Here is a 25,541-nt window from a genome sequence, read left to right as displayed (position 1 = left end):
GGTGCCACCTAGTGGTCAATGTATTGTTCTCACCTTGTGAGTGAGAAGAAGGGGAAAGAATTATGTTGTTGATGGCAATCCGAAGAAAACAACCGTAGGAATGTCGATGCATTTTATAAAGATAGAAATTCATGTTTCAACACTTACATATAGCTGACGATCAAAATGTCTTTGAGGAAATACAAATCGGTTCACTTTTTGAAATAGGTAGGACATAATGCTGGACAATCAAGCATGATACTTCCTTTTTAAAAAATTATGTGACTAATTATTAAAGGAGATAATAGTATACTTACTAGAAAACTTCAATTTTAAATATTTAGTTTCTCCAAATACACTTTGTTTAATTGGAAACTATTATTTGTATACATGTGTTCTTAGTACTGGAGCTTCCTTTAATTTCAAGGCTGTATATTACTTTCTTTTCGATGATGGATCTGACACAATGACATCAGGTGAAACTCCAGCTCTTATTTATTAGTCGTTCAGCATCTCGTTTGCTTTTCAGTCGAGCTGATGTTGCAGCGTTATATAATCAGATCAGGCGTCAGGTGTGAAATATTGTGTTTACCGTCTTCACTCTGCAGCAATTGTCCTCAGCAATTCTTTCTTTCATTGGTTAAATGGCCATTTTAAACCATCTGTAGTTAGAAGACAGTGTGTGTGTGAGAGACTGTTTGAGTTTGTCCTGCGATGGACGTGATAATACCGTGGCGTTACGACAATATTTTCCCTTCATAACGGAAAATATTTTTCAAATAAGACACAAGAAGTTCTAGACATCACTATTTGTGATCTAATTCTCAAGTCACTCACACATTCACACACATAATGCATCTAATATCTTGTAATAGGGGCGCCGTGCATGGACAAGACTTTCAAGGCAAGTATTTATTCACTTGAACAAAGTTTTTTTTTTTTGTGCGTGTCTGTTTCAAAATGAACGAAAAATCAAGGGACGTGTAAGTGTCCGCACTTTGACTTGGTCACCAAGGTTTTAAACAATTTGTATCAGGATGGACATTCTGTGTGAAATCAAGCGGGAGAAACCAAAAGACAAACACATTCTGTTTTTGCTTGCGGCCACAAAAATCTTACCGCTGTGCAATTCAAATAATTGTCTTGATTTGATGTCAGTCCACTTGTACATTTACGCACCAACTGCAGGTCCAGTCTTCTTTCTGGTCGGCCTAAATGCTGAATCAGAATAGAATTTGTTGTACAAAGATGAAATACAGGAGGGCATCAAAAGGTGTCGTGTTTAGCACCGTTGTCTCACATCAACATGTGTCCTGGTTCAAGTCTGTTGGCTGAAACGACGCCGATGTGTGGAGCTTGCATGTTCTTCCTACGCGCCTGCGGATCGTCTCTATGTGTTCTGACTTCCTCCCCCCCCCAAAAAAACAGGCTTATTTGATTTCAAACGAAGTGATTTTCTGTTGATTTCTGTGAGGAAATTCGCCTTTCGTGGATGGATGTTCGGTAGAACAACTCCCTCTTGAAAAACAGTACATGTTGATGTATAGCTGTATGGCAACAGAGATTGTTTTGGGGTTTTTTTGTCCCGTGAGAAAAAAAAAGGTCCAGAAGTCTGCTTTTCCACCTTGCGTCACTTCCGATCAGCGAGTCTCTGCAGGAGGGCGATGACCGTGTCCTGTTTGGACGAGAGCAGCTCCAGGGCGGTGGCGATCCTCCCGAGGGACTCCGACATCCGCACCTCCCTCCTCTCGCGCCTCTTCTCTCGGGCCTCCGTCCGGCGGCGAGCCACGCGATCCAGGTAGGCCTGCTCCTCCTGCCGCTTGAAGATCTCCTGGAACGCAGCAGCGCTGCCTTGCTCCGGGCTTCCCTTCTGGCCCTGCAGCTCAGGCTCGGACGCGGCCGCGGCCGACAACGAGGGGGAAACGGAAGACGTGAGACACGCGGACGTCGGTGGGAATGAAGAGGAGAGGCCGAGCAGATTCTGACTGTGGGCGAGCGGCGCCGTGCTGATTCGAAAAGGTATGACCCCCGAGGAGAAGGACGGCGCTTTGCGGCTGGCGTACCCCAACGCGTTGAGGTCCGTGTTGCTGCCTGAGAAAAGAGCCGGCGACGCAGAAGCCGTTTCTGTGAAACTCGGCGAGGAGATAAAAGATGGAGCTGGTACAATGGTGGCTGGATGAACGCCTGTCGTACTAATGTCCCCGTTAAGGACAAGCAGAGGCTTGACCTCCTGAGGATTATCCGACGCGACGGCCGCCGGACTCGTCATGGTGTTTGCAGCAGCGTTCGCGGCGATCTGACTGGCGGCGGCCGCCTGACACGGCGACTCCACAGTGCCAGTCAAAGGAAAGTCTCCATTTGGGCGGATCAGGGCGTTTTGTGTTTGCGGGGGGAGCTGCAAAGGTTTGGCAGCGATCTTCGTCAGGGGGCCGGGTAGTGCCGACACCGCGTTTCCGCATTTGTTTCTCTTGTTGTTGACGATCTGAGATCCAATAGTGTCGCTGAGTGTTGCATCCATCAACTGCAAGGGAAATAAAGACATAAATACAATTACTGCGTTTGCCATCAAGCGATGTTAACTAAACCTTCACATTGAAATTGATGGTCAAACAAGAGGTTGCATCTATTTGCTATTACTTCTGCTATGATCTGGTCAGGAACTGAGTTTTTTCTTCCAACGTACTAATAGTACACAATAAAAACTATTTACTGATTCTTTTGGAGAAAAAAATTGCCACACTGAAAGAATAGTACTCGAAATTCCTAAAAAGATTTTTTTTTCCATAGCAAAAACCCAAGCTTTATGAATCTTTAAAAAGGAGGGGGAGCCCAATTTTCACAAATAAAAAATTTAAAGGACAAAAAAAAAGTTAATAAAATAAAAAAGCATTTCTTTACAATGTCAAACTAACTTTAATGGCCAAATCGCAGTGGGACAGTAAAATGAAAACATGGAAGTGAAAACATTCTCTTTTTGTTTGAGTATAAGCATCTTTGCATTCTAAAAATGCTTTCTTCTGATCAACTCTTTTTTTTTTTTTTTTTTAATAAAACCTGAACTTCCTAAGAAATAAACAGTGCTCAGAAATCATCTCTGCCAGAATAAGGTCCCGAAAAGCTTATTGCTTCCGTTGTTTTCTGTCATCCACTATAAACGTCTGGTCGAATCAGGGCCACATGCCTTTTCATTCAAAACAAACAGCTAAAGTCTTTTCTGAAATCAATTGTACTATGCATAATTATATATTTATAACTAGATTTAACAAACGATAACACATTTTCCTGACTTCATCACCTACTCACACGCCAACAAGAAGACGGCCCACATAAAGATGTCTCAAGCTCGACCTACATCAAAGAACTCCCAGGACGTCTTGGCGTGGCCGGTCTCCCTGCTGCGGTCCTTCACCCTCTTGTACGTCACGATCAGATTGTTCCACTTGCGGCGGATCTTTTCGACGGGGAGCATGTGGCCCTTGGCGGCCATCTCCTCCTGGACGCTCTGGAAGAGCTGAGAACGCTCGCGGGTCTCATACAGGCCCCAGCGGCGTCCCACCGCCTCGATCAGACACAGGACGGCTTTGGAGGAGAAATCTGAGCCGGTGGGAAGCGTCTTCTCCAAAGGAGCGCCGGGCATGGCTGAAGCTGGGAGAAGACAAGGGGGGGGGGGGTCATAGTGTCATGGAGGCAGTGGGATGGCGGTGGCGGTGGCGCTCTCAGGAGAGATAGCCCAAGGACCCATGGGATGCCATTTCTTGAGACTTTTCTCTGGCCTAACATCTTTTATTGAATATGTCAAGAATGTATTGCTTCATGTTATCATTATTGTTAGCTCATAAACAACAATACATGCATTATATCATATGTTCACTGCAGCTTTTTTTTCTGTTTAACTTTTGTTTATTGTGATAATTGATGTTTCTATTTGGTTCATATCTGCATGCTGAATATAAATCTACAGCGAGTCGCTGCAGCATATTATAGAAATTAGGACTGGCAAAACAGTTTAACAGGAAAAAAACCCACATTCTATAAATTATTATTATTATTTTTTTTTTTTAAATCAACAGAGATCCAGTAATACATGTTTCCTTTCCAAACAATGTATCATCAGCTCCTGCTTTGGACAAATAACAAATAGTGTATTTGTTATTTAAGTTAATTTTTTGTTGCATTGTGCCAGTAGCCAAAAACAGAACTTTTTGGAAAAACTCTTGATTATATAAACAGGGAAAACGTGTGTATTTCCCAAGCATGTGTATAGAGCATGCGCATTACAGTTGTAGTGAATGGTTCTGTGCATGCGCACTGAAACGGATAATAATGACGGAGAGAACGTCATATTTAAATGCAAAAGTTTTTTCAGACTAGAAACACAAAAATAACGGCGTTAGCAGTCTATCACTGTGTGAATCTATAAATTAAACACTTTTTGAAACGAGTCGCACAGCATCTTATTCCCATTCAACACAAGGTATATGTAAAAGAAAACACATCTCCAATTACAAAAAGATCCCCAAAAAGCTCAATTCATCTTAAAGTCTACATTTTTGTTAGACTCTGAAGAGAAAAGTTGCTGCAGTTGGTCACAAACGTCAAACTTCTGCTCGCTTACTGACCTGGAGCAATTTTCAGGTATGTTTTTCCATCCCCTGGTGTGGTGAAAAAGCGGTCTGTCACAGAATCTAATGACGGAACAGACAAAAAAAACACTCATATAGAACTTCATTGTGATTTATGGTTAAAACGGACAACGTAAAGACCACATATTCTGCTTTGGCACGAAGAATGCGCAAAGGCTGCGTTCTCGATGAACTCCTTTGTGCACTCACACAGCAACACGGGGGCATTTGAGGAAGCAGCAGTTTGCATCTCGGTGTCAGATAGCTCCTCTGCAGTCTGTGCCCTGCCTCCTCCTCCCCCTCCTCCTCTGCATGCGGTATCTCCGCAGGGCGCAGGCGGCTCCTGGCTGCCCAAAACCAGCGCAGATGTGTTCTCATCCACTGCCTCCGTCTTCACATGCACCGTCGTGACGTCCCCGATGCCTCTTTGCAGGCATTCATCCATGGTTGGCACGTGAACATTGAACAATTACGCCCCCCACCACCCCAGAAATAAAGAAGGAGAAGAAGGGAAAAAAAAAAAAAAAAATCCGAGAAGCGAACAGGAGAAGCTGAGCTTGTTTTGTCTGCGCGCAGTGCGCAGGCGTTGGGATTCGCGGAAAGTTTGAGGCTGGCGGATCTTCAACGCGGCGACGCGGACTTCAGCCCGAAGTCACGCCGCTGCAAAGTCACGACTCCGGTTGGCCGCGTTGCATTGCCGGACAATGCCATCGCCACCCACGTCCCCGCTGCATGTGAGGATCAGAGAAATGGCTGCGCTGTCCACCTCGGCGGATGCGCATGGCGGCTGCGCACAGTGCGCAGCTCCACACAGACCTGCTGCTGGCAACACGCTAAAACACTGACATCGTGTTCAGACAGAATGAGTACAAAGAAAAGCATTCTTCACATTGAAATGTATTTACATGATCCCATAACGAATATCCCAGTCTTAACTTGTCACAAGTCCATATTATTTTGTGTCAATGAAGGCATAAATGATTCATAGCCATAATTTAAAAAAATATAGTGCATGTACCTCTTCATTCATAAAGAAATGCAGCTTGTCCCATAAGAACTTTCAGCCATTTCTAACACAAAGACAGTGACATAAAAAAAAAACATTCTTACAGTTCATACTTCTCTTGCACACCAGGGGGCAGTAGAATAAAATAACAATGATAAAGACACCAGCAGATCAAATATTCCAAATAAAAAGCAGACATTAACACGCAAATTACATTTACTCGAAATGAAATGAAATAACGTTTTTTTTTTAAATACAATATTAATTAACATCACATGCATGTTTTTGGACTGTGGGAAGAAATCCATGCATCCATAGGGACAAAATGTGAACTCCACACTGAACCTTGAATATGAATCACCCTCACTGCATTTAGTTTTTACCCACCATGACCCTGACTTGGTTTAAAGCAGTATGAATGTTATATAAATAAAGTTTGATTTGACGAATAATTAAAACATTATGTTGCATGACTTGCGTCACACGTATGACAAGTGAACAGTCTCATCGTGATTGGTAATGATCTTTTTGTTCAGTCGGCGTGCTTGTCATGGACGTTGAAGGCAGTCATAAATTGTCTTTCAAATAATTGCTTCAGATTTTCCCCGACGGCTCGGGCGCCCGCGTCACTCTGGAAGAGAACAGAACGACCCTGTTAAATTTAATGTCATTCAAATATTTTTATTTATTTTTTTATATTTAAACACAATAAAGACCACCACGCATCTGAACAGTTTCTTACCATGTGGAATGCGGCACAGTTGCGGAAAATGAGTTGGACATCAGACACAAACTGGCCAACGGTCTGGTACTCTTTCTTCTGGAGTTTCTCAGCGACTTTGCTCAGCCACATGGGATTTTTGATGAAAGAGGAGTAGTTTTTCAACTGTGGGAAAACCAAGCACCATTTTTTTTTAAAGCCAAATGTTGACAGGATGACTATACAAAGAGACGAGCATGCAAGCAGACACACACATAATAAAGCTCTGTGTCTGTATCGGTCTATCCTTCTGGAGCTGTAAACCTGCCCGAAGCACTCAAGATTATCTGAAAGACTTTGAACTTGGCTTGTCGGTTAGTGCCGGTCGGAGCGAGACGAAGAGCTTTTCAAGAGTTGCGTGATGGTAAACATGCACACAGGGGAGTGCAGAACATACGTGGAGACGTGGGTCTGCGGCAAATATTTTCTCCTCATCGGCACTGCACAGAGACAGGACGAGGTAATGGCATTCCTGTGGATGCGAGAAGAGATGAATGAAAGAGATGACAACAGTGACGTGAGGTCGGGGGGGGGGGGGGAGTTTTTGACGCCACATACAATAATATACCCATCTTACCTGTGCGTGCTGAGACATTTGGTAGGACATGACTCTGCTCTTTTCCACCGTCTCAAAGTCATCGCAGTCGTGAGAAATGTCGAACGTACAGAACGTGCACTCCCACTCTCTATCGTCGCTGCTCAGCCAAACACAAACACAGTACAACAATACATTTACATTTATTCAAACCTCCTTGATCCAAGTTAGATTGGTGAGGAACTGGAGCCTATCAGAGTCGACGACGGGCAAAAAGACGCGATACACTCCGGCCAGTAAATCACTGGGGGTAAAAGTATGGAGAAAGGAATAAAGTACTTGTTGCCTTTCATTTTGACCCTCACCTCAGCTGGCTGTCTTCTACGTGCGGCAGGTGACAGCGCTGGTGGAAGGATCGAGGGCAAGAATCACACGCGACCAGATCTTCACCTTCCTCACCTCTTTTACAGACCCAACACTCATCATCGTTTTGCTGATGAAGCTGCCAAGACACACAACTGCAGTTTTATTTCTGGAGAGGACAACTGACGTAAAAGTCTCTGTTCACATTCATCCATGCAAGAGGAGACGCTTGTTTGTCGGACTTACCAGGTAATCTTCGTCGGGTTTGCAACGTACGCAGTCACACTGCACTGAGTGCATCCGCAGTAATTGTTGCTGAAAAACACAGTCGAACAGTATTTTCAGCTTACAAAATGGTAATGTCTGACTTAACAATAGCTGTGGCTTTAAAACACAATTTATGATCAGAGAGTGCAGGCACAGATTCCCCAAAATTCATGAAGATTTTATAAATAGATTAAAATTAAAAAACGTTTTTCATATTGATCCACTGTGCGAGTCCGACTCCAATGATCATACGATCTACAGGGTAGGAAATCCCCGTCTCCTCTCCAAATTCCATGTGCAGTGCTGTTGCATTAAAAACATCACATCGATTTAGTTTGAAAATGAACTTCTAATTGACGTCTTTCACCTTCAAGTAATGACGACTTATGATTGTCAGCTACCGACAGTTAACACGGTAAGAATCAGTGGTTTCCAACAAAAAAAAAAACTACACTTTCCGAATTTACCTCGATGAGATCGCAGAGTGGTTTTCCATCCCATTGAATGTCTCTCCTCCATAAAAAGTTGGTCTGACCTGATCCCTCCTTTGCAAAATCCTTTGGGGTCATCCAACATTTCTCGGTGCGAATACTTTTCCCACAATCCCCTGATGTGAAAAGCAATTAAGAAAATAAGAATCCTCCAATTATCTGTCATGCCCATGCAACTACAGGGATTTAAAAAAAATAAATAAAATGAAATTCCATCTTATTTATTAGTATTTTCTCCAAATTTCCCATATTTGTTTTTACAACTATAACCCATTCACTTAACTAGAAGTCATAATTCAAAACATTACATCATCGCTTAATGATTTATCATCTGAAAAGTGCGACAACTGGCCTCATTATACTTTCTCAAACAGCAACAAATGCCTCTCAGCAAAGCTGAATATGTACATGGTCCTTTTTCCGTCATACTGTTCTCATACTTGTGACATTATTGGAGCAAAGTAAATAAAACCACATATGAGAACTGAAATACTGCAGCTATTTTTGTAATATGCCAAAGCAATGCAAGTTCAACCCCTTGTGGTGTTAATGGTGAATGTAGCTGAAGAAAGCCCGATGATGAGGCAGTTTCCTGCCATCTCGCGGCATCATGTCGCTATTTAACGTTAGTAACGTTTTAAATCGACAGTTAAAAATCTATCTTTTACATTTCAGACTTCGCATGGTGTTCAACAAGATATCCACCGACCCCGCTATAAACCTTGTACCACAACATCCGCACAATAATAAAACTGCTCACAAGGTCGCGGAGGGACTTTCAAGTGTTAAGTCTTAAGATTCACACTCACCTGATGCGAATCGTTCCTTGTACAATTTTCCAGTTAAAGATCCACATGTGACATTGAAGACCATTTGGGTTCCACCATTGTGGTGAGCTGCATCCTCATTTGTATCTGTATTATAAACAAGTTGTGAACAGGACACTCAATCATACGATAAGTTCTTTATAACTCATACATTAAGCGTGAACTCGCCACTTGCAAAAAAAAAAATAAAATAAAAAAAACAGCTGTTACCTGATGTGGACTGAGGTTCTTCATCCTCATCTTCTTGTTCTTCTAAATCTAAAATGACATATGAAATAACAATCAGAATATGAACTCCCGGCTCCATCCTGTCCCTCTCATCTTTCACTTCCACTGCGACATTATGTGTGAACTCTCATCCGCTGTAACCGCATTCTGTTACCTGGTGAAGACTGAGATTCTTCATCCTCACTTCTATTCTCCTCATCCTCATCTTCTTCGTCTGAATCTAAAAAAAATATATGTATATAAAATAATAAGAATCATTATAATGTACTACAGTTGCAGCAACAAAGTGTCTTATAAGCCTAAAAAATAAGCCTTTGATTGTCTCACAATCGTCTAAAATGACCATTTTGCATTCATACAACAAACCTGTGATCATCAGGGGAGGAGAAGAGAGGGATTTCTTGCTCTGATAGAAAAAAGAAAAAAAAATGATGATGGATGAAAACAATAAAGTCTGAGTTATTTACATCAGTATTGCCGTCAGGTTGGTTCTTACCCCTCTGGGTCCTTTTTTGATGCGTGCAGATTTTAGGTGTCCTTCCTGTAAAGAAACATGACAGGAAACAGAAATCAAAACGATTTTCAAAGCGAATGATGAAGACCTTTAAAAACGAGACACGTTTGTACGAACCTTTATGAGTTTACCAAGAGGGGTTCCCTTGCATCGAATACTCAACTTCCAGTTCTTGGACTTCACTCTCCCCGCAAAACTCTCAAATTCATTGGGAGTGAACCACTGTTTTTCACACAAGATGCATTTTTCTCCTGCAACATTCAGAGAATCGGTTATATAAATAGAACAAGGATAAACTTGATCAAAACATATTAAACAAGTATCAGCTACTGGACATGCTTTTTTATACGATGTGATCTTCCGGGTACTTGAAGGACTTGCAGTATTATTTAACTCCCCAATGTTGAAATGTCTCATTTCTAAGTAATTCCAGAAATCCTTGACATATTTATGAGAGAATATGTACACAGACCCAGATATTGTCATCTACCTAAGATATTCTATTTTACCTTTAGCCAGTTTTTCTCTTTGTAACGTTCCCTCCTTATTTCCACAAGTCACAGGCAGCTGGAACCTATAAAGAGGCCACGTCCAAATTTCACCCTTTTCTCCCCTTTTCAAGGGAGAAGCTATGAGATTAAAAAAAACAAAAAAAAAAAAACAAAGAGCTTTTTAACATTATTTAATCACATGTCTAAAAAAAAAAAAGCAACAGAATTAAGAGATTACTTACAGTAAATTATTTTGCTGGACTTTTTCTTTTTGGTGGGGGTAACGTGGGACGAGGGACCTGGTTGCTCCTCCCCGTCATCACAGGCACTTTTCCTCTTGTTCTTTACCGAGCTTGTTTGCCTCTTGTCGTTTTCCGATTGCTGATTCCCTTCACTGCCATCTCCTGACTCCTCGTCTCCCTTCTGAGCCAACTGTGTGCTCGAATGGACAGTTCCTGCAATCGAATCAAAACCCCACGAGAGAGAGAGCGAGTGAGTGAAAACCAGGTACACGACATCAGCAGTTACTAAAATATTTAGACAAAACCTCAATCACAATCATTACCATCATGATGAATGTTAAAGTATCTCACCATCCAAGAAGCTTCTGTAAAGCATCAGTAGTGTCGGGTACTGTTTCAACATGACGTCCTGGAAGACACACTTCCAGAATAGTTGGATGTCTTCTGACCGATTTCGCTCCAGCAAGTCAAGGATTTCATAAATGCCCCTTTTTATTGTTTCTTTGCTCTTCATGCGACTCACCTTCTGCACACGAGAACGTATGGAGAGAATCAGTAAGGGGAGACATAACACCACTGCACTTTACACACTTTAATCTCCCATATATTTCCAATCTCTACCAACAATATCATGCAAGAATGTAAAATCTTGTCCGTTATCTTGTTTTTATATTATTGCGAGTGATGTTATTGCTTTCAATTATTATTATTGTTTGTATTCTCTTGTTATTATTATTATTCTCCACATGCTGCAGCAACAATGCACATTTCCCAATTGTAGGACAAATGAAAGATTATCTTATATTATTTTATCTTTGTGCATGGACACACAATATATGCCAGTTCAGTTGCTCTTTTAACGGTATGGATATTTAACATCATTATAGTAAGCAGCCCAAGTTCTGACACATGGATTCTTTGTGGCAACAATATTCTACTTTCCCCCACAATGGAAATAAATAGAGAAAAAAGCTATTAAGTTTTCCCCAGGCAGACACTTTCAATAACTTTCACCGTTCAGAGAAAAACACAATCAAAGATGCGCAAGTGAAAAGTTTTGTGCGTTGCATTAAGTGTTAATTACACACAATCTAGTTTTAGCAGTGCAGCCCCAGGGCAGCGAACCAGCGATCATACAAATTCAACTGCGCTTCTCTAAACGTCCCGCCCTCCACTGCCACCGGAAACACAACAAACATACTTCCGGTCCGTTTCACGCGCGCAAATCGCGGACAAATAAAATCCTGAAAAAAAAAAAAAAGGAGCGTGGGTAAAGTAACCCAGGATACGTCTCCTCGGGTAGCTTACCTTGTACTTCTCCTCCGGGACAAAGTTGTGATCCCTGAGCTGGTTGAGGAACGACTGCGGGTTGTCCATGCACGACAGCTCTGTTTTTTTACTGCGAAAAACTTTCAGCAGCTCATCGGCCACCATGAAGTCCAGCGTGTCCATTGTTCTCTCACTCACAACAACTGCACCTCCACCCACTCGCTTACAGATCAGAATGTTGTCCTGGGGTCAGACACGGGGTCTTTCCGTGGATTTGTGAGTTGACCAAGTCCCACGCGACCTTTCGCTACTTCCTCCCGGTGACGTTTGGAAAGTGAAAGTAGGTTCGGACAACAGGAGAAGGGTTATAAAAAAAACAATAAAACAAGAACGGTTGCCAGGTTGGTCGGAATTCCGCGCCAAATTAGGAGAATGTGCTTTTGGCAAAAAAGAAAAAAAAAATGTTATAAAATGTCATGTTTTTTTTATATATGCAGAATAGAATGCAAAACTGTAACTGTTCGGGTCACCCTGACCCTGAAGAGCAATCAGTTATTTCGCAGAAGTTTTTGGAGGAGACAAGTTACCCGTTAACAAACTCTCCGCAATTCTGTGGTTGTGACGTCACGGCGCGCTGCGCACAAGTACATTGCGGAGAGTATGTTCAGGCCTTTAACTCGCTTCCAGCTCCCTTTGACCACAATGCAGGTAAACCGTGATCCGTGCAAAGATGATTTCCTACCGCTAGGTGGAGGTATTTCCACATCTGCAAAGTTGTTACTGAAAGAGTGATGAGATTGAAAGGACTGTACACATTTCCATAAATGTCCAATAAGAAAAAGGTTTATACAGGGAGGTGGCATTAAATCATCAAATATTCAAAAGGCAGACTACAATCCTCAATCTGGATTTTTTTTTTTTAGGGTACAAAGTGATGCAGTGATGAAAACGCTTATGTTGTGGCCGCGAGAATTTCGCATCAACTCCCATCATCCAAATATTGGATAACTTCATTATAATTTCAACATTTCTGTCAGTGTGAACCCTCATCCACTTGCAAGAAACCAGCGCATGTGACCATTATCTTTGTTGTTAGTAATGAGTGCTGCTCTTCATCATTCGTATCCTTCTCATCCACAGCCTCTTCTTTTTCTAAATCTAATGAAAAAAATTACTTTCTATTGAAATCAATAATAATCCTGCTGAGTTACTTAAAAGCTTAATTATGTAGCATTATTTCTAAAATACAATACAATAAGAATAATAAAATACGTCATTTAGAGCAACACGTCATTAGACAATCTTAAAACTAGATCCCTGCTGTTAATAGATGAATGGCAGTTTGTTTCACAAAATAATTGGCAATAAAGCCTACAGCAAATAGTTACCATTTTTCTTCATACTCAAGCATAGTTAATTATCTTGTTATATACAAATTTACAGTCATATTCGACATATGTCCTGAAATTTTCAAAGGATTTCTTATTAAGTAAGGATATAAAAATCAGCCACTGTTGTGTTGAAAGCATATAGAATGCCCTCATTTGTAATTTGGGGTACAGTTTTCTTCTGCTTTCTTTCACTTTTTTTGAAAATAAATGTTAAACTGTCACCCTGACAAACATGTCAAATGTCCTGTCCAGCTGTTATTTACACCTTTATCCCAGAATAACTAAATTGGCTGCTCTCCATGGTGCTGAATGGGATAATTACGCCGCTCAGACCATTCACTGCAGATATCCTGCCTCTGCAAAAGAACTGTGGTAGATGATTGTTGTGTAGATGTCACAACAGTAAACCCCAGTTCAATGGACAGTGCATGATGACATCTCCTTCACTAAATACTCTTCAAGAGCATTATCAGTTGAGCATACACAGAGGATCGCTTTGAGCATAAATCAAAAATAACTTGATGCACATTTCAACTGTATACTTCAATGCCTGGATGACAAATAACCACGGATTCAGTGGTTCTGGAATGAAGTTAAAATGTCCACAGTGTAGAGTGACTTTGTTTACAGGCAAGGTTGACAATAAGTAGCTGGCCATGAGGGATATTGTAAAGATTAACACAGAAGGGGGATGGGAGGGTGAAGCAGGGAGGGAGGTGACGACCAGGACTTCCCTCCTGTCAGTATAGCGGTGGATCCATGGTGGAGTTCCTTTGGATGCATTTATAATAAGACTATACGAAGCACTGAGGCTGCAACAGGGTAAGTGAATCGTTTCATTAAAGAAAACAGCTTTAATTTGTCATGTTTAATTTATGTTGTAATTTGATGGAAAGGATAGTCAGAGAAAAATAAGCTTGAAAGGATTTTTCCTTGCAATCCATAAACAGAGTTTAACAGCTGATTGACGTTCATTCCAAATATCAGATCATTTGATTATTTATTTTTTTTTTTTTATCTTAATGATTAGAACAATTGCTTATTCACAACTGAGAAATCAGTTGAAGACTCGCTTGTATATGAATGCAGGATAATGCGGTTAATGTGATTAGGCAGATTTACACCTGACTGTCTGTTTTCATGTATTTCTCCATCGTTTAAAAATAAATGTACATTCCAGATAAAATCACTGGATTTTTACACAGTCTGCCAGCTCTTTCTAAAATTGGCAAAGATTAGTTTAAGTGGATTACAAGATGCTGTGGCACCTTCGTTTGAAGTCACTTGTTCTAACACCGTTGACACAAAGTTTTGTGTGTTTGAGGTGCAAATTTAATTTGAAAAAAACAAACAAAACAACAATGCTGCATGCTTTATAAGAAAGTACTTATTGAACTCTTTAGGGAGGAGTAGGGGAGTACTGTGAATGAAGATGTAGAAAAAAAATACATTGGGAATTGTTGTTTATCTAAATGATTGTAAACCAGTATTTCTTGTTGAAATAAAAATAAGAAAGTATCACACAGTTATTAACAGTAATAATTGCAAAAGCATTTTTGATGGGGGAGGGGGTGTTCAGATTATCGTGTCTTTTTTAAAACTGCAGGAGAAACACACGTTTTATTCACCTTGATGTCAAGAATGAAATATATTTTAGTTTAATGTAGCACATCTGTAATGTATTTGTTAAAGCTTATACGATTTTCTTGAATTTATTCGTATCTACTGCCTTTCATTTGTCTTTGGTTTTCTTTTTCTATCTTAAATAGGCTGTAATGTTGTTTTTAATTGAGGTGTGGTCTTTCCAGACCTGATGAACTCAGAGGCTTCTTTTGCCAGAACATTTTACTTTCAGCATAATTGTTTGTTTTTTTGTTTGATTGTTTTAATACATGGACCATTGCTTTCACCCAACGTTCAAAATAGGTCACATTTATATGGTTTTCAGGTTTTTTTGGCATCATCCTGCCAAATTTGGGCTGCAGACATATTTCCAACCAGGTTCAGACACTGTGATGTAAGATTTTGGACAAAGTTCAGTCTAAATCTCCACTGACCCAGAAACCACCAACCTAAATCTTTTTTTAATTAATATATTTATTTTTGGCTCCATAAAAGAAGATGTTGATGAAAAATCTAGAGTCTGGTAATAAAAACCTGAATGACACAGAGTTCAGAGGGTGATTGGATTGTTTAAAAAAAAGAAAGAATAAAAAATCTCCATCTCCATTTTTTTAAATTTCCTGTGTTTCATTTTGGAAATTGACATCAGTCCATTATATATGTATGTCTTTCTAATTACAACAAAAGCATAGAGGAGCACATGTTTGTCTGCTTCACAAAGGCATTAAAAAAAAGTCCAAAGACACTGAAATAATTGAAAACAACACATGAAAATGAAATACAGGACAATTAATGACACTTTGAAATGTAAAAGAGTTAGAAGCTAAACTAATTAAAAGAAGTGCTGAAATGCTGAGATTCAGGAAGTTAATTCTTATTATATAGTTATATTCAATCATCTTTGATATAACATGAAAACAAAGCAGGGCAATATTCAAATTGAAAAGTGCTGATATTTTATTCAGTTTGCCTTTCCTCCCACTGTTTTTCAAACATATTTAAATATTGTATGTATAATGAAACAGGAGCTATATTTCATTGCATCCGTGAACTAAATAACGCTCATTCAAACTTTTTTTTTTTTTAAGTTAGATGCGTTTGGAATTTACTTTGAATATTTTGTTGCCTGAACCGAACAAACTGAGTGATAACAATGACAATAAGTGTACAATTGTTTGCCACGGCGAGAAATTTTATATATACTATTTTATAAAATGTAAAAATCTAATTTTGACAACTTCCAATAGTAAGTGGGACCCCTACTGGGCCACCACTGCAAGACTAATTGCAAAATACCATAATAATTGTTAAGATGACAAATTGCTAAGTTAATTTCAATTATTATATATAAAATATTTCAATCAATTAAATAAAAAAAGAAAGAAAAGTATCTGTTGTGCTTCTCTCTGTCATCAATTGAAAGTTTTCTTTCAATCTATCAGGACACACAGGCTCCCTGAGGTTCCCCCCTCTAATCCTCAGATTACACAATCCAGAGTGAAACAAAGCCGACCACCTACATCAGCTCTCATTACTAAAATATGGTGTCTGTATGTGTGTGTGTGTGTGTGTGTGTGTGTGTGTGGGGGGGGGGGGGGGGGGGGGGGGGGTGCAGGAAAGATGGTGGGCGGGGAAAGGGGAGGCAAACTGCCCTTAATTTGTTTAAGCCCAGGATTTTGGGATTACCTTTGGCAATTAATCTCGTTACACTGCTGTGCAGCAACACAGAGTAGTGGAAGGAGCGTGTGTGTGTGTGTGTGTGTGTGTGTGTGTGTGTGTGTGTGTGTGTGTGTGTGTGTGTGTGTGTGGGGGGGGGGGGGGGGGGGGGGGGGTTTAGCATCACTGTTTCTCTATGAGTGCAGCAGCTGACAGCTGGACTCCTTTATAGGCGTGATCACCACAATCTGAAGGGATTTTTTTTTTTTCTTCCTCATTTTGCTCCTTTTTTCCAATGGTGACAGAGAGGTAAAAGGTAAAGAGATGTTTTTATTTATATTTTTCTTGAAAAGCGACTTTATCTCTGAGTGAACTCACTGCTGTGAGTAGAAGTGGCTGGAATTAATTCTAATCTACTAAATGTTCATTCTATTAATTATTTCAAGTATTTGACTTTTTTTTTTTTAAATGATCCCATCATATCGTAAACAGTTAAATACAGGATGAGAAACTGTTAATGTAGATCACGCATTCCTGTATTTGATACATGTGTATATACTCCTGTTTTTTTGTAAGCAGCAAAATTGAAATGCTCAGTTGTTTTTACGTCAATATATTCTGAGTCTCTTGTCATTAATATATAGATTTAAGATTGAGAAGAATAAATGAGAAGTAAACAAGTCAGTCTTGAAGAGGTTACGAGGAGACTTCTGTTGCATTTAATCAACAACGGTGCCCATAGCCTATAAAAAGGCAACTTTTTGAAAACGCTCCGTCCCCGTGTAAACGGGAGAACGCAACTTTTTCTGAAATGCTGCAGCGCTGCCATAGTAAACATATTCTGCACCTGCGCGAGATCTACCACAACAACAATGGTGGCCTCCGGAGCAGAATGATTGCCGGTTGAGACTTTGTAGCATTTTAGCCGATAGTCACCCGTAAAAGCAATCCAACTTGATCGTCTGTCATATTTAGATGTTCACGTACTCCGATTGTTTACAGCATATTGTTTTCTGCCTTCGTGTGTGTTTTAGTTTTCTAAAACAAACAACAGCACCCACTAGTGGCCAAAGATGCAAACTATAATGAGAGTTTCAGCCGTTTCTGAGCTGTGGACAAAATGGAGAGGCCAGAGAGTCCGGCAGTGGAGAGCGGATTAGAGAGATTACAGCCAGGTGAAAGGTCAAAAAGGATGAAGTTTGAAAAAAAAACCCCATCTGAACGACACAGGGAGGAATTCTCCTGTGGAAACATCAATGTGGAGTAAGCTGCAGCATTCAAATGTCATTATTGGTGAATGTGTGGATGTAAATAATGATAGAAGTGAAGGGAAGTTCTATAATAAAAATTATCAAGGGTCTAGTCATTTTACAAAATATAAAAAAAAAACACCAAATCATGATAATGAAATCCTTCAACAAACTGCGATTAGATTTTAGATTTTGTGTTTCTAAAATGTCATCGGTTGTTTGTTCTCTGTCGATTTTTCCAGAGCAACGATGCGATTGGTCAACGCGGCGGGGGCGCGGCTCCGCAGGGCGGCTGAGGAGGAGGAGAGGGAGCCTGCGCCGCCTCCTCCGCCCTCCCATCACTCCAACCACCAGTTTGCCAGCATGAAGAATAAGTTCTTCAATGAACTCACACACATGCCAAGTGAGCAGCGACTCATCCAATCTTTTCAACGCAGTAATTCACGTGAATTCATCAAAACTAACCATTAAAGCTAAACAGTAATCGCCATAATTTTCAACTTTCTTGAAGCTGTACTGCAGTAAAAGATTCAAAACAAGTGGTATTTTTTTAAGAAGAGGATTAAAACCTCATTTTTGTCAAAAAAAATACACAGATAAATGCCACAAACTGCTATCAAAATCTATGATTTAGCTTTTGCTTTTCAATAATTCTTTCGTAATCTGTGGTATCTTTCTGTATATTTTAGACCAATTTACAAAGAATTTGCCACTTTTTGAACATATGTTCCAAAAACTCACCTTAAAGTCATAAATTCAATATTTTGACTGTAATCATCACAAACAAGTCTCAAGTCGGATTGACATATTTGGTACAAATAAGGTGTCTATCGAAATAAATTAATTTCATACAAAAATTTGGCTCATCTCCTCCAGCTTGTTCTTCATCGTGTCATGTTTTCATCTCATCTCATTCTTATTTCCATGTTTGTCTTCCGTCTGTCCTCACTTCTTTTGTGTGACCGCTTCACTCCTCAAGATCACAAAATAAAGTGTAAGTTTCACATTTCACATCTCATTCATTTCCTCTTCGTTGTTTTAAAGCAGTGTGTATATTAAAGTATGCTGAATAGAATAGAAATGCACTAATTAATCTGACCTCTTCATACTCAATAATCACAGAAGGGCAATTTACACAGTATAGAATGAAATGTTAAATTACAGTATGCACAAGAGAAAGGCGTGGCAGCAAGGCCGAGAGACTAAGGCTCCGTTTACACAACGTTCTCAAATGAAAACGGAAAACGTTTGTTGCGTTTGTTTACATGACAACGGTTCTCAAAACTACTGAAAACACAACTTTTCGAAAGCTCACAGACATACAGACAGACAGACAAATATACGCTGATGATTATATTAAGTCCTTGTCAAACGTAACTACAGCACCCACTAGTTGCCCAACATGAAAACTACACCATTTTTAGCATTTCTGCCATTTCAGTGTAAGCGAACATCGCTTTCAAAATGTTAGTGAGCAATAGAGAAACTGTATTGAAACAGAAGCGCAAAAAAACACGGATGCGTTTTCACGTCGTGTTAACGGGACCTAAAATGCTCATTTTTGCTCCTCATCAGTGTGGATACCCTGCAGTACGTGTACTGAATTTGGTCAATAAGTACCTAATTTGGATGTCTAACATATTAGTTTTAATTCAAACCTATAAAAACAAAAGTTGTCTGAAGTTGTTGCCACAGTGACAATAAGACACATCTCGGTAATACTATTAACGCTAACACTTCTTCGATGAACTGAGGAAAAGATTTACACAGTTGGCACAAAAAATGACAATAAGTTTATTTTATTTATCTGCGTGACGTTCGATTTTATTCCTTTGACTTTGAGGGCCGGGTTTTGATCTTCAAAGAGAAAATTGAGAAACTTTACTCATCGTAACGTCATACTACTCCATACTACTGTGCAGCACACCACAAATGTGTATTCTCTGAGACACGCAAATTTAAGACAATCAAATGTATACTTATAGTTTGATAATTACCAGCAATTATCTTGAAGCAGCCATTAAAATACTGGAGAGACATCACTTATGAATTTTGTTTTATACAGTCATGCAACTTTAATTCCAAGAGTACATTTTTTTATTAGTTATATTTTAGCAATTGTCATTGAAACAAGATCCTCATTGGTTAAAGTTTTATTCTATCAGTCAGTTGGACATTTAGAAATCTACATGTGCTTTCAATAATAATTTATATTGGAAAAAAAAACCTCAGAAATCTTTTGACATTGGCCTAGTTAGTCTAACAGTGGTTTACTTCACCTACTAAAATCCACCATAAGTCAAAACTTCCCTTAGATGTAATGTAATCAGGCCTCACACACAACTTGTTTTCCAAGTTATACAGCAGATACTGTTCTTACCTCTTCCTCTCACTCTTTTCTCGCAGTGCCCATGTGGGCTGTGGGTGCCATCGTGGTCGTGGTTCTTGCCCTTGTCGCCTGCATGGGATTCTGCATCTACAAGAAGTGCTTCAACAAAGGCAAAAAGCCCAAGAAGGTCCGCGAGAGGAAGGGAGGCCGAGGGCGCAGGAAGAAAGACAAGGACGGAGAGGGCGGCGACGACAAGAAGGTTAAGATAAAAGAAATTATAATAAAATAAGTAGGCTTGTACAGGCTGCTTAATGACTCTTCAACGTTGGATGAAATTTCAACATATTATGATCTGCTATGCCCGTTATGCACTGATGAGAGATTCCTGTACAGAGCGTGCGGTGGAGGTGGGTCCCATTTACTCAAGTACAACCTGAAATATTCATTAATATTTAGGATGTGCTCATTTGGCTGATCTCAAATTCATTAAAATTAGACAAAATGTGAGTATACTGAAGAAAAGATCCCATAGAAGAACTACATTTCCATTACAGCTCTATGTTTTGCTGAAAGCAGCTCCCGGTTAGTACACAGACGACAACTAAGAGTGGAAAACATGCTCGATGATGTGTATAAAACACAAGAGAGAGTGAATTTAAAAAAGATAATTTTCTAATTTCTTCATGAGCAGGTAAAAACTCCAGTGGGTCTATGAGCTAGGAGAGACCCTCCACACATCCCCAAAAGCTTCACTGTGTTTAGTACGTGATTGTAATCACTGCTTAACTGTCCACAGCTGTTTGGCTTCCGTCCAGGTCCAGACCAGTAATGTCCGAAATTGCAGCTTAAACCGGGACAAACGTCATATAAAGGGATGATGGAGTCAAAGCTGCTGTTGCCTTTCTGAATCCAGGCTGCAGAAGCTCTTTGATTACAGGGAGTCCGTTTACACCTCTGGAGGATTTTCGGGATTTTCAGGTTACATTGAAATGCAGTAACATGGTGGCATTTTTACCAATAACCTTCAGACTATAGCTCATTCAACACGAATCAACAGCTTCTACGGTCCTTGCAAGCGTTTGTGTTGGACTTACAATACAATACAAAATACAGCCTGGATGGATTTGGCACAATGCACTCTGACTTCCACAGCCCAAATGCTGAGTTTTGTTGAATGTGAATGGGCACCTCATTGGCTGTTCACCGCAAATTTTATCCTGGAGAGTTCCCCCCCCCCCCCCCCCCCCCCCCCCAGGGTTGTTGTTTGTTCTGATTTTGAGGCATTGTTGTTCTTTCCATTTACAGGAACAGGCCGGTATTGAAACACTGGAAGGTTTTGCAGTGTCAACTGAAAGCAGCCAACCTAAAAAAAAAACCTTAAGTTGTATTCTTTATTTGCCAGGAAGGAGAAGATGGAAAGGAAGAGGAGGAGAAGGAGTTCTTTGGCAAGCTGGAGTACTCACTGGACTATAGCTTCACCGATAACCAGGTCCACACAGTCGCTTGATGTTTGATTTCACTCGAGCTCCTCTGGTTCCCTGACGGATCATCTGACGGACTCTATCTTCCTCCAGCTGATAGTGGGAATCCTCCAGGCTCAGGACCTCCCAGCCATGGACATGGGCGGGACCTCGGACCCGTACGTCAAAGTCTACATGCTACCAGACAAGAAGAAGAAGTTCGAGACCAAAGTCCAACGCAAGAACCTTTGCCCCGTCTTCAACGAGACGTTCACCTTCAAGGTCTGACTTGATCGTGCGAATCATTTCTGAACCACTGAGCAGCACATGTTTCTTAATTAGATTATTTTTCTGCAGATACCCTACAGTGAGTTGGGCGGTCAGACGTTAGTGCTGCAAGTGTTTGACTTCGACCGTTTTGGAAAGCATGACAACATCGGCGAAATCAAGATCCCCATGAACTCCATCGACCTGGCACAGCCAATACACGAATGGAAGGATCTCGTTGGAGGAGAAAAAGAAGAGGTACTTGCTTTTGTTTTGTTTGTTTTTCACGGCCTGCTAAATGCTGCCAGTGTGACAGTCCTGATCGCAGTTGAAAATGGCATAACAGAAGCGCTGCGTATGTTGGTTTTTTTTTTTGTCCCTGGCAGCAAGAGAAGTTGGGTGACATCTGTATTTCCCTGCGTTACGTCCCCACCGCTGGTAAGCTGACCGTCAACATCATGGAAGCGAAGAATCTGAAGAAAATGGACGTCGGAGGACTGTCAGGTGGGCACGCGTGATTACGGTTCAAGGTTGTGACCGACATGCTGTTCGCTCTGCTGGGCTGCAGGCTAACGTGCGGTTTCTCTCACAGATCCATTCGTAAAGGTTGTTCTGCAGCACAACGGCAAACGGCTCAAGAAGAAGAAGACGTCCGTCAAACAAAACACTTTGAATCCTTACTTCAACGAAAGCTTCAGCTTTGAAATCCCCTTCTCCCAGATCCAGGTTTGTGTTGAGTTAATTCAGCGCTGGACACTTTTTGTCAAGAGTCAAGAGTCAAGAGTCAAGAGTCAGGTGCATAAATCAACAGGGCATTACAGGAGATGTAAATCTTCCCCAAACAAGTCAAGGAGAAGCAGACACCGACAAAGAGAAAAGTCTCTAACAAGGACTCAATTTGTCAATAGAAAGCCAACAGATATGATAAGATGTGAGCAAATAACTACAGCGAATGACACAATGGTGACAAGAAGACACAAAATAATTCCATTTAACTCCAAAGAGGACCAAAATGGATAAGGAAACGGCTGCAAAGATCACATGCAACTATACATGTGAAGAAACTGAGAAGTGTTGTAAAATAGTTCAGCACATCTTAAAAATATAAATAGTATTTCGTTTTTACAAATAACACTTCTTAAAATGAGCTCCATAACTTAAACGTTGATGAAATCATCGCTGGGTGTCTTATAACTAAATGCAAAAGGGATATGAAGATGTAAAACTACCAGAGAAAGGGAGAAACAGTGCAGTTATTTAAAAAAAAAACCCAAAATAAAACAAAACAACATGCACGAGTGAAAAAAAATTAACTCCTATAGTTCTCAAGTCCTTTTAATTAATCAACTTAATCTCACTGCTTCAACTCTTGTGTGTCTCCTCACGCAGAAAGTCCAAGTGGTCATCACGGTGTACGACTACGACAAGCTGGGCAGCAACGACCCCATCGGGAAGTGCTGGATCGGCTACGGCGCCTCCGGCGTCGGCCTGCGCCACTGGTCCGACATGCTGGCCAATCCCAGGCGTCCGGTAGCCCAGTGGCACACGCTGCTGACCGAGGAGGAGGTGGACGCCGCTCTGAAAGCCCCCATCCGCTAAACAGGCTGAACGTAGACGGACGTGGCATTGTCTGCATAGAAGGGACAACTGTAGGTTTTATAACACAAAGTCTAACTTGGGTAGTCATTTTTTTTTAACGTGCTTCGAGTTTTACACTCGTTCCTTTTGTAAAGTTCACTATGAGAGCTATTCAGTTGGATGGCCGTTTCTGGTTTTTCCTATCAGCTCATAAATATAGGAAAGTAGGGCCAAGATCCTAAAGTGCTACGAAACAGCTAATTATTGTGAACTTGTTGGTTTCTCAACCTAACAAACATCTGCAGTGTCATTTTTCTCGTGACGAGAGAGAACCTGTACATCCTTTGTAAATCATATCTATAAGGCTGATGAGTAATAGCAATGACGTTGTGTATTTCTTTCTTTCTCTTTGCCCCGCCCACTTCTATCTTCCAAACAACCATAAACTGTTTTGTTTTTTTTCCCCAAATGGAAATGGTTATATTTAGCTCGTTGTTTCTATCATCTATTGCTGTGTCTTTTTGTGTTTGAATGGATGAATATCCTGCTCAGGGTGTGCAGTGAGTGCTTGTGTGTGTGTGTGTGTGTGTGTGTGTGTGTGTGTGTGTGTGTGTGTGTGTGTGTGTGTGTGTGTGTGTGTGTGTGTGTGTGTGTGTGTGTGTGTGTGTGTGTGTGTGTGTGTGTGTTATTTAAAAAAAAAAAAAAAAAGGAAATCTGTTTGTGGTTTCACTTTCGATAAATGTTTTGTGACTGTAAATAAAATAGCTGAATAAATAAGACAGTTTACAAACAAATGATTTTTTGGTGCATTGATGGTGGTATTCTATTAGCTTATATTTATTGCCGCTGCAAGCCGTTGCTAATTTATGTGAGTGTTGAGGCCTTTTCTGGCCAGGAACTTTGACCTTGACTGATGCAGTTGGTCTGTGGGGTCAGTTCGCATGCTTGTCGGTGCGCACCCAGATGCAGCGGAGCAAGTGAAAGACTGGATTAACCGTGTGTCCTCTTTAGTCCTTGTCTCACGCAGAGAGCCAAACATGTGAGGCGGGAATTAGAGGGTGGCAAGGGGAGGAGGAGAGGAGGCCGTACAGCAAACATAATTACCACAGAGGAGAGGAGGCTCTCAGTAATTGTCCATTGGGCTGCTCCCTCCTGCAGAAAGTCACTGCAATTCCTCTTGATGTAATGGGGGTTCAAACCGATGTCCAACATACTCATTGTCAATATTTTACAGATCTATCACATTTATTGAATTCGGGGAGTCTTTCAAAACTACATGTTTGCCAAAGTGCTACACAATAGCAGGAAAAAATTTATAAATGTCCATAAAAAACATAAAAATCTGATTTTAAGGTGACGCCACAGCTGTTTTATTTTCTGTGAAAGATGTATTGGCAAGAAAGAAAGAACCTCTAAAAACTCTTAGACCAAAACCTGCTTATTTTCTTAAGACTGGAAATTGTCCCAAAATAATTTCAAAAGTAATTGGCTGACATAATTCAACATTTTCAACACGGAAAGGCACGATGTTTGGAATAGGACATCATGATGGACGCGTCAAAAATTTGATATCAAGAGAAATGACACCAATTTAACCTTAAAGGGTAGAAAAAATACTTAAACCTGGATGTAAAGTGAGGCAAAGGTAACACTGGTTCATTATTGTCCCAATTTTTGAAATGACTCTGGTGATTTTTAATGAGTTGTAGGCAAAAACTGATGGTGTCTCGTTTCATCCGATTGCAATGACTCTGTTTAGCCATGCGAGGGCGCACTTGGCTCTGAGTAGAATGGGGACAATTAGAGCAAATAGAGAGCTACTTTAACCCCTATAGGACAGAGGTGGCTACCCCTGGTGTTGGTGAGCAACATGTTTGTAATGTCTTCCTCCTCCAACACATGGGAACAGCAACAGATAAGGACAAAGTAACTTGAAATTTCAACTTTATTATTCTACCTTTCAGACCTTTCATGTGTGGTATGTTTGTACTCTGTGTTGGTTGCGAAATGCTCAAACGTTGACTTGAAGAAAGTACAATAGGCGGCTGAATATTCCTTCTGCCACACTCTCTGTCGTCTCCTCAATTCTCGGATGAGAGTGCAAGTGGCTGTTGATAGTTTGACAAGTGAAACAGACTGTGATGAATCTGAAATCTAACACTAATGCTTACATGCTCATATTGAATCCAACAACAACATTCCAGATAGGCTACTGTGCAGCTATTAACATCTGTTGATGCGTCACCACTAAGAGAGTCTTCTTCCCTGTAAACCGGAGACCTGCAGATTTGATGTACTATGCTGGCAGGACAACAATCACACTGTGTTCAAGTGCACAAATACCAGTCAACAGCTGTGAGAGGAGGTGGTATTAACCCCATATAAGGCACTCA

At 40.6% G+C, this 25,541-nt stretch overlaps 3 protein-coding genes across 3 annotated transcripts; 1 reads left to right on the top strand and 2 right to left on the bottom strand.

The window, feature by feature from the left end:
* Positions 1–815: 815 nt before the first annotated feature.
* Positions 816–5,199, bottom strand: LOC308140783 (uncharacterized protein). Its single transcript, XM_080510707.1, has 4 exons — positions 4,812–5,199; positions 4,599–4,664; positions 3,332–3,624; positions 816–2,500 (listed from the first exon to the last, which is right to left on the bottom strand). The coding sequence occupies exons 1-4, from the start codon at positions 5,044–5,046 to the stop codon at positions 1,610–1,612; spliced, it is 1,485 nt and encodes a 494-aa protein (XP_080366833.1). The 5' UTR covers positions 5,047–5,199; the 3' UTR covers positions 816–1,609.
* Positions 5,200–5,728: 529 nt separating this feature from the next.
* On the bottom strand, positions 5,729–11,777 carry LOC308141676 (uncharacterized protein; the record flags this gene model as incomplete). The annotated part of the gene is made up of 17 exons (XM_080511883.1): positions 5,729–6,238; positions 6,350–6,493; positions 6,765–6,839; positions 6,945–7,062; positions 7,268–7,404; positions 7,512–7,580; positions 8,000–8,139; positions 8,833–8,937; positions 9,061–9,108; positions 9,233–9,298; positions 9,445–9,484; positions 9,575–9,619; positions 9,710–9,843; positions 10,102–10,221; positions 10,326–10,538; positions 10,677–10,851; positions 11,634–11,777. The coding sequence occupies 17 exons, from the start codon at positions 11,775–11,777 to the stop codon at positions 6,140–6,142; spliced, it is 1,872 nt and encodes a 623-aa protein (XP_080368009.1). The 3' UTR covers positions 5,729–6,139.
* Positions 11,778–17,763: 5,986 nt separating this feature from the next.
* On the top strand, positions 17,764–23,169 carry syt5a (synaptotagmin Va; the record flags this gene model as incomplete). The annotated part of the gene is made up of 9 exons (XM_080511992.1): positions 17,764–17,917; positions 18,494–18,508; positions 19,921–20,102; positions 21,246–21,332; positions 21,418–21,585; positions 21,661–21,828; positions 21,957–22,074; positions 22,163–22,296; positions 22,960–23,169. The coding sequence occupies 9 exons, from the start codon at positions 17,764–17,766 to the stop codon at positions 23,167–23,169; spliced, it is 1,236 nt and encodes a 411-aa protein (XP_080368118.1).
* Positions 23,170–25,541: the final 2,372 nt, after the last annotated feature.

Source organism: Blennius ocellaris (genome assembly GCF_963422515.1).
Source record: "Blennius ocellaris genome assembly, chromosome: 16".
Lineage (NCBI taxonomy): Eukaryota > Metazoa > Chordata > Actinopteri > Blenniiformes > Blenniidae > Blennius > Blennius ocellaris.
This window is presented reverse-complemented; position numbering and strand designations above follow the sequence as displayed.

Bases quoted from the DNA above. Each gene is read 5' to 3' on its own strand.
- LOC308140783 (XM_080510707.1), bottom strand. From the start codon at position 5,046: ATGGATGAATGCCTGCAAAGAGGCATCGGGGACGTCACGACGGTGCAT. The intron at 4,665-4,811 runs GTGAGTGCACAA...TTCCGTCATTAG, and splicing joins AAATGCCCCCGTGTTGCTGT to ATTCTGTGACAGACCGCTTT. The intron at 2,501-3,331 runs GTAGGTCGAGCT...TTTCCCTTGCAG, and splicing joins CGTCCTGGGAGTTCTTTGAT to TTGATGGATGCAACACTCAG.